This window comes from Caenorhabditis remanei, chromosome V (genome assembly GCF_010183535.1).
Source record: "Caenorhabditis remanei strain PX506 chromosome V, whole genome shotgun sequence".
Classification (NCBI taxonomy): domain Eukaryota; kingdom Metazoa; phylum Nematoda; class Chromadorea; order Rhabditida; family Rhabditidae; genus Caenorhabditis; species Caenorhabditis remanei.
The window spans coordinates 18,293,186-18,310,330 of NC_071332.1; the positions used below are offsets into that span (position 1 = coordinate 18,293,186).

At 38.6% G+C, this 17,145-nt stretch overlaps 4 protein-coding genes across 4 annotated transcripts; 2 read left to right on the forward strand and 2 right to left on the reverse strand.

Annotated features, from left to right (window-relative positions):
• Nucleotides 1-1,511: 1,511 nt before the first annotated feature.
• On the forward strand, nucleotides 1,512-2,833 carry GCK72_021012 (uncharacterized protein; the record flags this gene model as incomplete). Its single annotated transcript, XM_053733942.1, has 9 exons — nucleotides 1,512-1,772; nucleotides 1,822-1,893; nucleotides 1,939-2,067; nucleotides 2,111-2,161; nucleotides 2,207-2,285; nucleotides 2,333-2,430; nucleotides 2,474-2,570; nucleotides 2,615-2,711; nucleotides 2,761-2,833. 9 exons carry the CDS (start codon nucleotides 1,512-1,514, stop codon nucleotides 2,831-2,833), a joined length of 957 nt encoding a protein of 318 aa, XP_053582855.1.
• Nucleotides 2,834-5,556: 2,723 nt separating this feature from the next.
• Nucleotides 5,557-6,220, reverse strand: GCK72_021013 (uncharacterized protein; the record flags this gene model as incomplete). The annotated part of the gene is made up of 3 exons (XM_053733943.1): nucleotides 5,557-5,688; nucleotides 5,744-6,094; nucleotides 6,140-6,220. The coding sequence occupies 3 exons, from the start codon at nucleotides 6,218-6,220 to the stop codon at nucleotides 5,557-5,559; spliced, it is 564 nt and encodes a 187-aa protein (XP_053582856.1).
• A 7,285-nt stretch (nucleotides 6,221-13,505) lies between these two features.
• Nucleotides 13,506-14,829, reverse strand: GCK72_021014 (uncharacterized protein; the record flags this gene model as incomplete). Its single annotated transcript, XM_003100433.2, has 3 exons — nucleotides 13,506-13,640; nucleotides 13,692-14,675; nucleotides 14,722-14,829. The coding sequence occupies 3 exons, from the start codon at nucleotides 14,827-14,829 to the stop codon at nucleotides 13,506-13,508; spliced, it is 1,227 nt and encodes a 408-aa protein (XP_003100481.2).
• A 625-nt stretch (nucleotides 14,830-15,454) lies between these two features.
• GCK72_021015 (uncharacterized protein) lies at nucleotides 15,455-16,855 on the forward strand (the record flags this gene model as incomplete). Its single annotated transcript, XM_053733944.1, has 4 exons — nucleotides 15,455-15,528; nucleotides 15,572-16,040; nucleotides 16,087-16,179; nucleotides 16,706-16,855. 4 exons carry the CDS (start codon nucleotides 15,455-15,457, stop codon nucleotides 16,853-16,855), a joined length of 786 nt encoding a protein of 261 aa, XP_053582857.1.
• Nucleotides 16,856-17,145: the final 290 nt, after the last annotated feature.

The window sequence follows — 17,145 nt, forward strand, 5'->3', positions numbered from 1 at the left end:
GCATTCTTCAAAAGGATCATGTCCATTCTGCCTAAATCAGGAAACAATTCGTAAAATCAATAACGAGAAGGTCGTCCGCCGTTGTTCAGTGAGAAACTTTGTGCCAATAAATCTTGAAGATGGTTTAAAGCAACGTGGAAATTATTCCAAGTTTCACTCTCTTCTACCGATGTACGAAGCAGTCATCGATATGTTTCATGTTTATAATGAAGGAGCTTTCGAAAGAATAATAAGTGAAGTGTATGGAACGCCGCGACTCGACATTTTTAAGAACTGTACTGTGACTGAGTTGTTGAGAGTTCCACTACCATCAAAGTGGAGACAATTGTCAGGAAGAATCAAAGATATCACCGGATCCGAAAAGGGAAACATTTTTGAATCATCACTTGTCTTCCATGCCTTCTCTGGAGATCTGCCACCCATTCCTTCTGCGATAATTATTGGCGTACATGTTATGTACAGACTGAATGTAGACCCGATATTGGCATTTGACAGTGATTTATCGAAAAAAGTGAATAAATGCGCACGCGGTTTAAGTAGGCTTATCGAAGGATATGCTCCTGAACTCATCGCTGGTTCGAAGTTCCACCAATTATTGTATCACTCCGGAGAAAACGTCGAAATGTATGGTCCCCTTCACCCATTGTCCACTCAACCGCACGAGCACTCCTACCACTATATCCAACGCATTCTTTGTCCAGAAATTACTAATGGAGTCGTTACATGCATTTTAAGAAAGTGAGTAATTTATTAGAAAAAAGTTTAACTACAAATCATGATTTTCAGCACTAATTGCTCACAGGAGCTGCATTCGGAAGTATTGAGAAGAGCCGATGAGGATGAATATTTCTTCTCTTCTTCATTTGACGCAATGAAACTGGGAGAAAGTCTGAAATTGTCTATGAAAGTTCGAAAACCTGCTATGAAATGTGTCCCACACGAATTTATCAATTTTGCGGAACAAGGCGACGTTTACATAGAGTCGATGTTTGTAAAAGGAAATCGTTATTCTGCTAATAAGGCATGTCTTTCGGACGATACCAACGTCATGTTCGAGTTCAATGGCATGATCAAGTATGGACGGATCAAAGGGTTTTTGTGTAAAAAAGACTCATCGAACGCAAGATGCCTGATTACTCCATTCGTTATCACCAATGAACACATGAAAAATCTAGCAGTCGGACTTGTTGCTGCTGGAATTCCAACAAATTCTTGTCAGCTACTGTTAGACGCTTTCTGTAATCCTGTTTATGGAGCAATCGTGTCCGGATGTTGTGATATTGTCGTTGCTTCTGCGACAAGTATTGTTGGTCACGCTCTATTAGTAGATTCTTCAAAAACAACTATTGTACTTCCGTTTTCTCTTCGACCAATGCTTTCATAAAATGCCTGTCGTTATCATATGTGTGATTCAGTGTTTTTTACAACTGTGATATTTTAAAAAGTCCACTTTAACCCTTTTCAGTAATAATTCATTTCAGCTCTAGGAGATGCCGTTTTTAGAGAAATTGATGAGTGAGCACTCGAAGAGAAAAGAAGCTAATTGTCATACTCCTACTGCTCGGATTCAGCAGAAGAACCCACCACCAAAGACTGTATCGTTTAGAAACGCTCCATACGAAAAAGTGTATACCGAAGATGGAGAAACTTTAGAGGAAGCCCCCGCAAACGATTTTCTCCACTTGAATAATAACGGATTTGACGGTGAAGATGTTGGATTGTTGACTCAACCCGTACAAAATCAGAAAAACATCTCGAACTCTGGAAATTCGGTTTGTAACAAAATAAATACATCCTTAATAATCCATTATAATGTTGCAGAGTGGAATCTGTCCGTTCGAAGTGGGAGAGAAGCTATCGGAACTGCCGAAAGAACAATTGAATACTTACCATGTATGGTGAATTTTGAAATTGAATTCTTCAAATTTGTGCTTCCAGCGACAACTCTACGACTCCATGTTCCCTCGTCTGTCATTCAACTACGCGACTGTCGATTATATAATCTCAAACGGAGGTGACCCTGATTCAAAAGCATTAGCGTCTGGAATCAAAGGGATCATGGAGCTGGTAGACATAAAACAAACGAAAAAAAACACGTTTTCCTTTTCAGATGGAGTTGCAAAATCAGAAGTTTACTCAACAGAAACCATCTGACTCGATTGTAAGGTCACTAAGATCACTTTTAAATTACATTTATACATTTCAGGCAGAAACTCTTGCTACTTTAGATCCATCGTCGTTTCTGAATCAAGAAGAAGTTGAAGTATTATCGATGTACGGCACAGGTGGGAGCTTCCTGCGTTATTCGTAATACTGAAGTGTATAATTTCAGAGCTGATTTCAATTAACCGTGTATTCGCTTCAGTGCCAGCCCAATCTGGTTCACTTCGTTCCATCCTCCAGTCTCTTGCTAATATCTGGATCTCGCAGGTATAATAAAACTCATTTCTCACACGGCATCGACATTTTCCAGATCATGTCACATGAGGATCGAGTCAAGTTTTCAACGAGTGAGAAGCCAAAGTCACCTCAACTTTCTCTTCCTACCCGATTTTTAAACTTGCCGATTCGTAAGATTTCCACTTCTTCACAGTTATACATGTCCAATTTCCAGCACTCATTTACACCTGTGTCAACATGAAATGCACAAAGGACGAATCCGTTAAGTTGAACATCGCACTCTTCTTCAAAATGCATGTCACTAACCTATTGTAAGTCGCTATTACCCATCCTCTTTCATACGAATAATCACGTTTTCAGTAATCAGGCCCGAACCGATGCGAAAACTGCACGAAAACGCCAGCGCGTCTCGTCTCCAGCAACCAAAGAGTGATTCGCTGACTATTAATTGTTCTCCGTTTTTGTTTTAATTGTTGTTTTTTCCTCTTTTTTACCGGTATTTTTCATAATAAATGTTTCTTTATTGATTTTTCCAACCGATTTTTCAAATATTATTACTAATTCCACAAGATTTCACATCAATCTAATGAGACGGCGCATTAATCTTACAAGATTGCTCATCAATCTAATTAGACGCGGCATTAATCTAATCGTGCCAACATTCAAGCTGATCTAACTCATGCCGCGTCTAATTAGATTGATATTCAGTTGCCTGAGTCGAACAAAATATTCGAACAGTATTCGAAAAATGTTCGAATAATTATTCGAATAAATTTTCGAATAATTATTCGAACGTTGTCGAAAAACACACACTGATGCATTCTATGATTTATCGATTGCTTTGAGTTCTTCAAATCAGAAAACTCGTTTTATCGCTTCCAAACCAGGGCTGTGCGAAAAAACTTTTCCAAAAAATTTTCGAAAAACTTTTTTTTCGAAAATTTCGTCCCGAAAAATCGAAAAACTTTATTTTTTTCGAAAACTTCGGACCGAAAAAACCGAAAAATTCGAAAAAAAAAGTTTCAAGAAAACTGCCCGAAAAAATGAGCTTTTTGAAGACAAATCTTTAAATTCTATGAAAACTGTAAATATTTTATGGTGCGTCCAAAGTTGCTACAAAGCAGCAAAAACGACAAATCTGCGGTGTCCAAAGTTGATTTTTAGATTTGCAGGTTTGCAGTTACCGTAAATACTGTATTATAACGGCATGCCGTTATATTTTTCAACTGCTTCCGAGAGAAATTTTGTGGTTTCAGGAACTCATTAAAGTTAAACGAAAAAAAAACTTTTCGGATGCTCTTTTGATGATAACAACGTTACTAATCCTGCTACTTCTAATCAAAACCAAGAAAAAACACCTAGATAATCATATTCATGAATTCTGAGTATAGACGGGGTGCCGTTATAATACAGGTGCCGTTCTATTACAGGTGCCGTTATAATACAGTATTTACGGTATGCATTATTGCTGATCCTTAATTTTTCAACTGCGAAACCTGCAAAACCTACAAACCTACAAATCAACTTTGGACGCCGCAGATTTGTCGTTGTAGCAACTTTGGACACACCATTAAGGAAAGACTCCGAAAACATGTTTTTGAGTACAAAATTTCAGGAAAAAAACAAAAAATCACTATTTTCGTTACTTAATTTTTGAAAATTTCAATTGTTTTTTCGGAAACTCTCCGAAAAGTTTTTTCTGAAACTCTCCGAAATTGTTTCGTCCGAAAAATTTTTTCGAAAAGTTTGCACCGAAAAAATATTTCGTCCGAAAATTTTTTTTTACTTTCAGGACACAGAATGTGGAATCCGCGCTCCGTCGCACAACGGTTGGAACGGTGCCAAATTCAAATTTTTCGTTTATTTGTCGTTTCTTTCAATATAAACCGCGACGCACACGCAACGCGACTCAAAAAAATTCAAATGTTTTTTTCTCCTGCGTGATCAACTACAAAAATGTATACTTGTCACGGGCCGGGCCGGGCCGGGCCCGCTAAAAAAATCTTCCAGCCCGGCCCGGCCCGTTCGGCCCGTCAAACTATTGAAAATTTTTTTTCGTCGTTTGATCAAGAACTTGCTGGAGGCTTCTGAAAGTAGTCTTATCGAATCCCCCGACCTTGATTTAGTATAAACCGACGAAAAAATTTAATTTCCAAGACTTTCAATTCTATTTTTCAAAAATAATTTTTTGCTGCGGGCCGGCCCGGGCCCTGAAATTTTCAGCGGGCCCGGCCCGGCCCGTGATTTGACAAGTATGCAAAAATGGAAATTTCTGGAAACTTCTCTGCGTCTTTTTATGCTACAAATTCATCAATAATGGTATAAATTTTTTGTTTTGACCAATAAAAGTCAATTTTTCCGTTCCTAGACCTGCAATCGACATCACTGCCTCACAGTACCCTGCACGAGGAACAAGCTCGCAAAAAACGCGAAACGCGCACAGCTTTCAAAATTTCTCCCACTATCTGCGTATCTCTCGTTCGCATACTCTCTCGCTTAGTGATTAGAGAAATCAGGATAGTTTTGCGATTTTCTGACATTTTCAGCATTATTCCACATCAGAAAGTCATAAAAATCGAAAAACAATTCCTCTTGAGAATCGACTATTAGCAAAAACCAGATTTTTAGAATTTTCGAAAAATTGAAAAATTTGCAAAATCAGAGGTTTTACACCATTTTTTCTTCATTTTATGGTTTGTTTCTGTTCAGAAACCAATTTTCGACTTCGAAAATTAAAAATCCAGCAGAAATAATACTGAAAAACACGGTTTCTTCGGCGCCGCTGGAATTCTGATTTTGCATGAAACTGGGAATAGCACCACGAATACACAATATTAAAGTATGAAAATTCACAAAATTATACAAAAAGTCTTCCTTTACACGAAATGGATATGCATTCTGAGAACAAATTTCGGGAAATCGAGATATTCACGCTTTTATGTGCCCGACTCAGTAAAATTTTGCCTTTTCTGTTGAGTATTACTGTAGACAATGCGAACGTGCCCTACGGGTAATTTTCGTTTTTTGTTTGCGCGTTCCCCGTGCAGGGTGCTGTGTGCCTCTTCACTTTCTGCCGTCTCTTCCATATTAATTCATAAAACTTTTCATTGCGGGACGAAAAAAAACCAATAAAACTTCAACAAATCATTCAAATAATTATTCCTTTGATGTGTCGACCACTTTGCAATCGAAGATTCTCGAGTTCTCGATTTTGCACCCAATAAACTTTGCTTTGCGGATTTCCGAATCGATGACGACGCAGTTGGTGAGGACGGTTTGAGTGATTTTCTGAATTTTTTTTTGAAAAATATGGAAGAGTTTTGGATTTCTAGGCCATCAGTACCTTCTCTTGATTCAAATCGGTGACCGGCTCCAGTTTAATAGTTCCAGACATATCGATTGCCGATGGATCGAGCTCATCCACTTTTTCCGGATTCGGAGGAGCTCCAGAAGGCTCCGAAGCCTCGGTGACGGCTTCAGCCATGCTCACTTCACGTGATGGACTTCCGCAAGGTGCTCCAGATGATGCTCCAGAAGATTCCGAAGTTCCTGTGACATCTTCAGTCACTTTTCGTGAGACCTGACGTGCCGATCGTCTCCTGAGACGTGGCGGAATCGGAGAGACCGCTTCACGTGTAGCAAGTCTTCTTCTATCAACGACACGACGATTTCCGTGTATACCCACTACCAGCTCCTAGAAAATATGGTTTCTGTAACCGCGCTCTACCGAAACACTCACGACATTCGAAATGCGATCTGTGGGAAGCGTTCCGTAAAAGCGGTCAGCTGAAGTGGGTGGATATCCTACAAAATCCAACATCACTCCGAGTTGAACCGACTTGGGGAGAGGGTACCTGGAAGAATTGGGATGTGTTAGGGAATCTATAGAGCTGACAGAAAGTAGATACAAATGTCATTTTAAAATTAAACATTTTTTCAGGAACACGCAACTTCGCAATAGAGCGCAACTTGGCTGGGACTCATCGTGCAAAAATAATCTGAGTGACAAAAACAAAAACAAACTGACACGAGTGGAGGAATGATGACAATATATGATAAGCAAGCGGAAACAAGAAATTGGCGGGTAGGTCAAAAATGACAGAAACTTTATTCAATCAAGAAAATATTACAGAACAGAGTTGCGCGGAAGTGATTTTTTCGAAAACGGAACTCGGAAGTCGGAAGTATAATTTTCAAAACGGAAGTCGGAAGTGAAAAAAGCCCGGAACTCGATATCCATGATTAAATGATCTGTCAAAAAATTCACAAATGCGAAAGAGCCGAACCAACGCCACCAACCTTACATTCTTGATAATTATTGTTTCAGTTTCTGTATGTTCATAACATTTATTACACCGATGTCTCACAGCTTACGAAGGCATAAACATTATATTCAGTACTCACTGAAGAGTATATCGAATCAACGCTCGCAACAGTGTGAGGTATTCGGAAGGATTATTACCGGTAATTTACCGGTAATTTACCGGTAAATTACCGAAAACTGCATTTACCGGTAATTGTTTACCGAATACCTCACACTGGCTCGCAATATATTGAAATTCGTGTAGTAAATTGCTGGAATCAAGTCTCTGAACATGCACCTAGAGTCCCCAAGAACCTATGAAGATGCGCTCTATTGCCAAAGGGGTTGCACATTGTCGTAGCGGTGAACTTTAGAAATTTCTATGCATACCGTGGTGAACATTAGAATTTATCCAACGTTGAAAAATAGAGCGCATCTTCATAGGTTCTTCGGGACTCTACGTGCATGTTCAGAGACTTGATTCCAGCAATTTACTACACGAATTCCGGTATATATTGCGAGCGTATATTAGATATACTCTTCAGTGAGAACTGAATATAATGTTCTTGGCAATAGATCCCATCAGCATAGGTTCTTGGGGATTCTACGTGAACATGTTTTCCCCGTCAAAATCTCTTCCCGGTGTTAAAAATCAAATATATCCCATCTATAAATATTTCTAAATATCTTACCCACAACTCTCATAACTTCTAATTCTGTGCCCTCGGCCTAATTAAAAAATCTCATTTAACTTTATGTTAATGTAACGTGCCAGTGGCTTGTTGCTTCGTTTTAAATAAAGAAATAAATAAGTTAAGGCAACACTTCTAAACACCAGGCTTGGTCGAGGTCGGGAAATCGGGATACTCGATTTCCCGATTTTCCCGACTTTTTTCGGGAAAATTTCCCGACGGGAAATTTCCCGAAAAAAAAATCGGGAATTTTTTCCCGACGGGAAATTTCCCGAAAAAAAAGTCGGGAAATTTTTCCCGACGAGAAATTTCCCGAAAAATTTCGGGAAAATCGGGAACAATTTTTTTATCGCTTGTTGCTAAAATTTTCATCATTTCTGTCTCTTTCCCGTATTTATCATGAGTATTTGAGCTCTCCAGCAACGAATTCCGAAGCAGAACGTATGTTCTAGTCGCCAAATACTGTTTTGATGATATAAAGTTATTGAGCGCTGAGAGATGTTTCTTCAGCAAAACGGGAGATTGATGGGGTTCCAACCTCAACAAACGAATTTTTTGTTATTGAATAAGTTTTTATTGCTAGCATTGATGATGAAAATGAAAAATGTGGAAAAATACGCATTTTTGAGTCATTAAATGTTCGTTTTCGAAAATTCTCGAATTTCTCGAAAAATTCCCGATTTTCCCGAAAAAAAAAGTCGGGAAAAAAACCGGGAACCCGATTTCCCGAAAATATTTTTCGGGAAATTTTTCGGGTTCCCGATTTCCCGAAAAAAAATTTCGGGAAATTTTTTTGTTCCCGATTTTCCCGAAAAGTTTTTCCCGACCAAGCCTGCTAAACACAAATAAAGACAATAACACGTGTAATGTGAATAACTTCAAAAGATATAACTGATATAACCACACAAAGGTATATCAGAATTCTCCTGGATATACAAAAAATGTTCCATTTTCAGTAGAACGACCAGACACAGATAGACAACAATTCAAATATAGATAAAGATAACAAATAGTGAATAGGAAACACCACGGATTATTACAATGAAATAGAGAACAATAACCGTTTGTAATCTTCATTGAGTTGAATGAAATGTGAAGAAAATGAACACTATTACGAAAAATGATGAAACGGAGACAATAAATCATATTTTTGAAAACATTGACGTAAAAATACATACACAGCCTAGAAATGTTGGATTATAATGTTGAATGAAATGGTCTGAAACATATAGAACGGGTATAATACAATGAGCGCTTACAATTGTTTCGTTCCGGGAAACTCTTAATCATGACTGGGAATGTTTCACCGCCCGATAATAACACTTAGACGCAAAAGACAAGCAAGGCACTCACTGATAGTTACACTTCACATCAAGATAAATACATAATACACTTCTTTCTCATTTGTCCTCAAATTCGAATCGACTGGCGGTGAAGTTGTGTTTTTTGTATCTGAGGGCTGAGATACTAATCTACAGTTTCTATAGACAGATTTATTTTGTTTAGAATTAACGTCTTTTACTAGATGCACTTTGTACATTTCCCACTTTTTTTCCCTCGCTCATGATTAACATGCTTTAAGTCTTGAATCATTCTTTCTATCTGTTTTAATGGAATCCTTTTACCCACACATTTTCCGTCTGACTCCGCCCTTGCCCAATATAAAAGAAGAGACAAGAGCTTACATTTTCTCTTCCAAAAAAGGTTTAATTACTCAAGTTTGAGGTGATCCGGCGAACTTGGATCTTGTCATCATTGCGCTTCAGGCTCACTTTACTCTTTTGCTGCTGGTTGACCGCTTGCTCAAAATTCGGCCCGGGGATGAGGTGTAGGCCTCGTAACGGAATTTCGATTTACGGCGGCTCTCTACAATGTCAGATGAATCATTGGAGTTGGCGCTCAGCTGACTGGTAGTTGGTTTGTCCGACATCTCTCTCTTTCTTCTCACTAGAACGTGCACAAAAGGAGGAGATATTCGACGATAGAGAAGCGCTAGTGCTGATAAGCAGAGCGCTCGTGCTGGTATCAGAGTTGCATGGAATTCCGACTTCCGACTTCTGGAGAAAAAGTTATTTCCGACTTCCGTCTTTAGCCATTCCGTAACTGTGAAATTTGAGAAGAGTACATATTGCAGAAATACATTGAAAAATGATATAAAAGGATAGTGGGAGTGTAGACTTTCGGTTGACGTGCATTGTGAATTGTTTAGGATGAATAGAGTACTACTCTTTAGATAAATCTAACCTTCCCTGATGATGGTCTAAGAACCGAAACGTCGGATTAAACCATTTCTAATTGTGTCATACATGAAAATAAAGGTCAACCTAAAGAGTAGTACTCTATTCATCCTAATGATATAAAAGGACAGAAAAAGGCTTTTCTTCAGACAAAAACTAATTTCTATTTTCGTTATTTCAAAAGAACTTACTTACTTACTTCGTCGATCCGTTCTTCGCTTATTTGGTGTAGGCGCGGATCACAACTATCCATTTTTTACGATCTTTGGCGATTGTGCTCCAAGGTTCGATCAGTTGGTCTCCTTGTCGCACTGAAATATCTTTTCTGAGAGAGTCGGTCTTCGAAAGATGATCTTTCGAAACTGAATATGTCGAAAAAGAAGTTTCGAAAGCGCCCACTGCTTCCGAACTCCGACCTCTGACTTCCGGAAAAAAAAATTTCAACTTCCATGCCATTCTGGCTGGTATTCGTGGAGCCGTTGACAAGACATCGAGAATCCGGCGACGAAAGGAGTCGACCATCTTTTGAGTACGCATGAAGAAAGCACTCTTGAACATCAAGAAAGTGTTGTGTAGCGGCTCTTCAGCGGTTCCAGTTGATGGAGAAGCTGTCGTATGAATGGAATAATCTTCATCAGTTCCAGTTTGTGGAGAGCCAGTCGTAAATTCAGGTTTTCCGTTTTTTGCATTCATGTGGATAGCCGCATTAAGGAATTTTAAAAAACCATAACTTTGAGATCAGAAGCTTGTAGATAATCCACTTAACGAGTTTTCTTCATACAGTCGAGCGGCGTAGAAAGTGAAGAATCATTTAGACACTGAAATTTCTTCACAATTACGTATATTTATATGCAGGGAATGTAGGGCAAATCGTTATCAAAAGGTCACGTTCAAACTTCGAAGAGTACGTCGAAAATGAATTACTGTTTGCAGTTTTAATGTGGAAGTTCACTATACACGTTTCAATAATTTAGATCTGGCAAGTTAAGCAGCGTTTCGCCGTTTTACTAGCAGCTCTGTAACGATTTCTATCATCAGTATAATAAACATACCTGAAGAAAACATAGAAATGCAGAAAGTGTGTCGCTCGTAGAATGAAAATTGGATTGTGTGAGCTTGTGCCACGAATCATGTGATGTTTTCGCACGAAAGGTTGTAAGCAAGAGGAAGAGAAAAAAATTGTTGCCATATGTAGGAATCGAACCATCGACCATCTTTTCCATATTGTTGACGATCAGCTTGTCATGTCAACTTTCTTATGGTTTTCAACTACGAGACCCATCCGAACCAGACTTGCAAAATATCGGCCCGGCCCGGTCGGCCCGGAGTCAAAAAATGAGCACAATTTTTTCACAAAATTTTACGAAATTTTTTGAAATTTTCATCAAAAATAGTCAAAAATCCTATGTACACTTGAGTTTTATCGATATGTAAAAACATAGTCGAAAATTCGACTTTTTTGCGAAAAAATCAAAAAAATTTCAAAAAAATTCAAATTTTCAAATTTTTGTACTGTGACCCGGGCCGACCGGGCCGGGCCGGGCCAGGCCGGGCCGGGCCGGTGAAAATTCTCAAATCGGCCCGGCCCGGCCCGTTGCAAGTATGATCCGAACGAATTTCATGTGCTTGAAACATCGCTGTGTTCGTGGACGTGATAATTCGACATAATTCATACAACTGCGCTCCACCGAAGCTGAAAATGTAAAGTAAAATATGAAACTGATGCAACAATCGAAGTATTGTACCGGAAAACTGGTATATCCGACAGAGAATTGTTGCCTAGGAATTGTTGTGAAAATGAACTATCATGAAGTACCATAATGATTTTTGAATCTAGGCGACTTCATAAAGCTGCATAACGTATCCAGACATGATTAAGAGCGCTCTGGGACTCAGGAATTTGGTAAACTAAGGATGAAATACTAGGAAAATTACAAAAGATAATTCGAGAAGATAAAAAGTGAGAATTGGTGAAGAAGAAGAAGAGAAAGAACGAAGAGCGCCGGAAGGTTGAATGAAGTTGATGAACTTTGAGTGTTTCACGGTGTCACTGATTATTGTTTCTGCTTGAGATTCGGTCGGGTAGAGTAAGTCTAGATCTTCATTTTTGTAGTTGACAACTTTTCTGTACAGTTTTCACTGAAAACCTGCAAAATACAAAGTTTAAAACGTGATGACAAACAGTATTCACCAGAAAATAGTGCATTCATCGGGATTGACTTCGAAAGCGGAGAAATGGAAGAAATGCTGAATCCGCAGATCGAAACCAATGACTTTGACATGTTTTGCATGTTTCCATTGATCCATTTTAACGGGTCGGTTGATTTAATCCGTCGAAAACGCGCTTGGGACGGACGGTTCACCAATCAGGGGAACGGATTGAGCCATGACGATTTTGAATCGGATTTCATATTGGTGAAGTTCGGTTATCTGTCAACAGTGATAGATTGAGTAGCTCGGTATAGGAATTGCGTGGAAGAAAAATCCATATTCGGAAGTCGGAAGTTTGGAGTCGGTGTTCAGTTGACTAGTAGTTGGCTGGGCCGACAGCTTTCTCTTCAGACACATACCCATGGAACGGTTACGAAAGGAGGAGCTACTCTAAGCGAAGCTGGTATTCGTGGTGTCGTTGACATGATGCTGATAATCCGGTGACGATTTGGTGTTGCTAGAGACGACGGAAGGAGTCGACCATATTTTGAGTGCGCAATGAAGAAAGCACTTGTTGAACACCAAGAAACGGGGGCAGTGTTGTGTGTGGCGGGTAATCCGTGGTTCCAGTTGGTGGTGAGGCAGTTGCATGGTATGCTCACCATTATCATATCAGATTGAGTAGGTAGGTATCAGTTCCATGGAAATGAAAATTCTTTCGGAAGTCGGAATTCCATTCAACTCTGCTCGATATCTGTGTCACGAAAATTCAGAACAGATTCTGAATACACTGCGGAAAGTGTTTAAAAATGTCTACCGAAATTTTGCCATTAAAATTTCAGGCATCATCGACATCGCCTATCATTGAGTAGCTGTCCACTATGGGTAAGATTTCGACAGAGCGTAGTTGCAAGACGTTCTTCTTATTGATAACTAAAAGAAAAATTTATAGGGGAAAAATCGGATCCTTACCCGATTTTTACTTTTGAATTTGAGCACTTTTGTTCGAATTCCAGTTTTCGAGCAAGTTGTAGAATTATTGAAATGGAGAGAATGAGTAGACGATAGCGGTCAGTTTCGGCCCGATTTTCGCAGTTGTGTCACTGCAAAACAGGCTGAAACAGTATAATTAACATGAAAAAGCGGTCAGAAAAGAAGAACACGGTGGTTAACAACCGAAATAAAGATTACAATTAAATATCCTATTAAAACGAGCTCAAGTTCATTAAAACTACAACATATAAAACAAAAATGATGAGGCAGATGAGAATTATAAAACAAATAAAACCTACAATGAAGAATTGCACTGAAATTTTGTGCTTCACTGGGGAATAAGAAGGGTATCTGAGTTATCCGCACAAACGGAAAATAGGAATGAAATTTGCGAAAAGAAATGAAATAGCACTGAAAATGAATACAACGACGAAGTGGGGCGAAAAAGGTTTCAAATTTAGATTCTTGTAATCAATGGGGGCACTTGCCGATTATCTTTCGTACTAATGCAAGTTTAGCGGACTAAATGAGAAAATTACAAAAAGAATGACAGAATCTATTAGCACGATACGGTTTTTACAACCACGCTCTTGCGAAACCGAAGAAAATTGCGTGCGAAATTGAAAGACTCAGAGAAAAAGAGGCATTTGTCAAGGGGATTTCGGTGGAGCGAAGTTGTAAAAACTGTGATGAGCTAATAGTGAAGAAAAAATGATTTTAGATATTATTCTATGGTGGACATGGCTCATCGAAAATTTTGCACCCGACAAGAGTGGATCTTTCGATAGTGCAATTCGTGATGGTGGCATAGAAAACTTCGGAACTAAAGACTTTGCAGTTGGAGAGAGAATTTTGAGTGGTGGTCTGAAAAGTTGTTAAATTTCAAGTTTTGATTATAATTTTATACTTTCTTACCGCCTCCTCTTGAACGTTTTGATTATCTTCTTCTTCAACTGGCTCAGACTTGACGGTCGCTGGCTCGACAAATTCCGGTATCGTCTCCTGGCGCTCACTATTCTGTTGGGCATCTGGCGATGACTGGTTATCAGAATCGTTTGAAGACATTTCAAAGAATCCAGATGACATCTCACTGAGTTTATGATTTCGTGGAGATTTTTCAGGTGGTGGTTGGGATTGCTCAATTGCAACTTCATTTGTCGCTGATTCCTTTGGTATAGATGGAGCTGAATGTGATTCTAGATGTTTAATGGTTGCAGAAGATTCTCCGCTAGTTTCCGGCGGGCGAACCACTTCGATGTTTCCATAGAATCTGTGCGATGGCGATCTCAATGGCTGCTCGTATGAAAACTCTTCCAGACGCGGAGTTCGATATCCAGAGAATTTCGGCGTCGATTCGCGCAATCGATTTGTAGTATCCGTATCGACAGAGTGTGGAATCGATTCCAAAAATCTTTCAGGAACACCGGAAGTAGATGGCTCATTCCGTTTCGACTCGAATTCAAAAGAACGAAGAGATCTGGTGCGTTTCCGACGTCTAATTGGAGATATCGAGCATTGGAAACTCGGTTTGCGCTCCCATGATTTCTCGAGAAACTTTCCAGAAGAATTTCTGACCGGGCTAGAAGAACCACCATCTGAATCACTTGAATCGCTGGGAGAAACTACTCGGAGTCTTCTCTTAGCAGACGTTTTCCCTTGACTAGAATTTTCCTTCTTTTTGAGAGTCAGTCCCGCACGAAGTGAACGAACATGGCGTGTAGGAGTCGAAATTCGCGAAAGTTTACAAGGCGCAAATTTCGAAGGTGTTCGGTGTCGAGTCGATGTAATCGATTCTCTGAATATATCTCTCCCCAGATTCTCCCATGGAAGTGGTGTTGCTGCTTGAATATGCACCGCGCGTGCAGAAAACTTTGGTTTCGCGCGTTTCCTGTCTTCCACCTGAAAATAAAAAATATTTAAAATATAGAAAACTTGAGATTCTTACCAAACTATTTTCTGGTGCATCGTCGAAGCTGAAACGCAAGGAGCGTCCATGGGGGAGTGCTGGTCGTACGGTCTTTGACGGTTCTTCTCTCTTATTTATAGAGGACATCTGAAAAAGTGAGAGATTCGAGAAAGGGGCGGGATTAACTTTGAATTTATGGGCGATGTTTCATTTTTTTTCAAAGTTTTTTGAGTTTTCCCCCAAAAATGTTGAAGTTTTCAGGAAAAATTTGTAAGTTTTATCTGCGAGAGAGCATTTTTGATTTTTTAAGCGTTGAATTTTATCTGAAAAATAACAAAAAACGCTGAAAATCCGTCGAAATCTGAAATTTTTGGGAGAAAGTGAGCAAGAATCTGAAACTCAACTTTGCGCGCTAAAGAGGGCGCGGTGCGGAATTTCGGAGTGTCGTTGTTGCGCAGTTTTGAATGTTTGCTCTGTTTTGGATGTTTTTCGCTGTGATTTTAGTGGTTTTTTGATTAAAAATTAATTAAAATTTTCATTGAAACTAAGAAAAACATTTTTAAAGCCCAGTTTGGAATGAAATCCTTCCTACGGTAGAAGGAAAAGTGTGCACTAACGTATTGCGGACAATGTGCCAAACTTTACGAACAATTAATTCCAGCTTAGTTGATTGATTTCAACCGCAGTTTTCGCATGGTTTTCCAGTCTAAAACGCGGTTTTTTTTTCAGAGAACTGTCAGAATGTCCTCTCAATAGTCCTGATCACTTAAAAATGCCATTGACAATTTTCGACTTGCCAGTGGAGATGATAAATAAAATAGTTGAAGAATTAGATACATTTAGCAGGTATTCTGTAGAAAAATACATATAAAACATGATTTTTCTACAGATTCAACCTCCAAAAAGTGTCCAAAGCCTTCCGTATCATCATCGATCGCCTGAAACCTTCTTTCAAGACGCTCGACTTCTATATCAACACGGATACTTCGATAAATCTGATATCTGACAAATTTTCAGTGGTTACTTACAGAAAAGAAGAAAATTCATGTTCAGTGGTCTATGAAAATCACAAAAAATCGATAATTGGAGTAGATCACGTCGAAATTGCCCTTGGCGACTTGGCGAGAGCGCTGAAAAATCCGAAATTGCAACTGGAACGACTTGGATTATTTTCTGATACTGAATATTCTAACTTTCTCAAAAATTGCTTGAATTCTCAACTTCACATCAAAAAACTCGTCTTAAAAACCCATAAAATCGATGAAATCCCACGAATTCTTACTATTTTTCAACATGGAACACTGGAATACATCGAATTTCGAAATGAGCCAAAAACCCGAAAGAATCTACTGAAAATTGTGAATTTGGAGCAGATCAAACGAGCGAGAAATTTGAAATTTCTAGGAATGGGGAGTCAAGATTCGGGTGTCGAATGGAAATCGATTTAAAGTTTATAAAAATGAGTTTGACGTTGAAGATATTGTTCGGTTGAGAGATGTAAGAACTGAATGGTCGAAAAATTCTATTTTCTGTAATGAAATCACTTTTTTCGAGATAAAAACACCGAAAATCGTGATTTCCACAGAAAATTCAATTTTATATAAGTTTTCAACCGAAAACGTGCGTTTTTAACTGCAAAATCGTCGAAAACCGCCGTTTTTATTATTAAAATGCTGAAAAATTCATATTTCAATCGTTTTCAATCAAAAAATCGGAGATTCGAGGCTCAGAATAGTGAAAACCCATGTTTCACTCATTTTCAGCTTGAAAAATCTATTTTTCACTCATTTTAGCTTGAAAAAGTCATTTTTCACTGATTTTAGGTTGGAAAACTCATTTTTCACTCACTTTTAGCTTGAAAAACCTATTTTTCACTAATTTTCAGCTTGAAAAAGTCATTTTTCACTCATTTTAGCTTGAAAACCCTATTTTTCACTCATTTTCTGCCTGAAAAGCCTATTTTTCACTAATTTTTAAAATTACGCTTTTCTGAGACTTCTCAATTAAATATTCTGTTTTTCAGATTTTCCTGACCACCGCCCACTTGAAATCATGCCTCCTCACTGCTCGTCAATTCAACTTCACTTTACCTCAAATCGAGAGAATTTTGAGAAGCGATAAATGTTTAATCTTCACAATTAACTGCACCCAATTAATTATTGAAAAAGTTTAACTTTTCTGTTATAAATCTATGGATCTTTTCAATTCTTATGTTAGAAAAGCGTTCAATATCGCCTCGTTTTTATCTCCTCACTCTGAAGATTCTTATGTCAATTTCTTCTTTTAAAAAATTCGAAAAATTTCCAGAATGTCTGAAATTCTCTCCACTAATCCACTGGCAATCCGATATCTCATTCTTTACGAAGTTCTTCTGAAGAGAACAGTCGAAGAAGGTTATCAGAACTTGTGCGAGGCTCTGGGGAATAATCAATACGATTACGTGGATTACCAGTTCTGGTATTA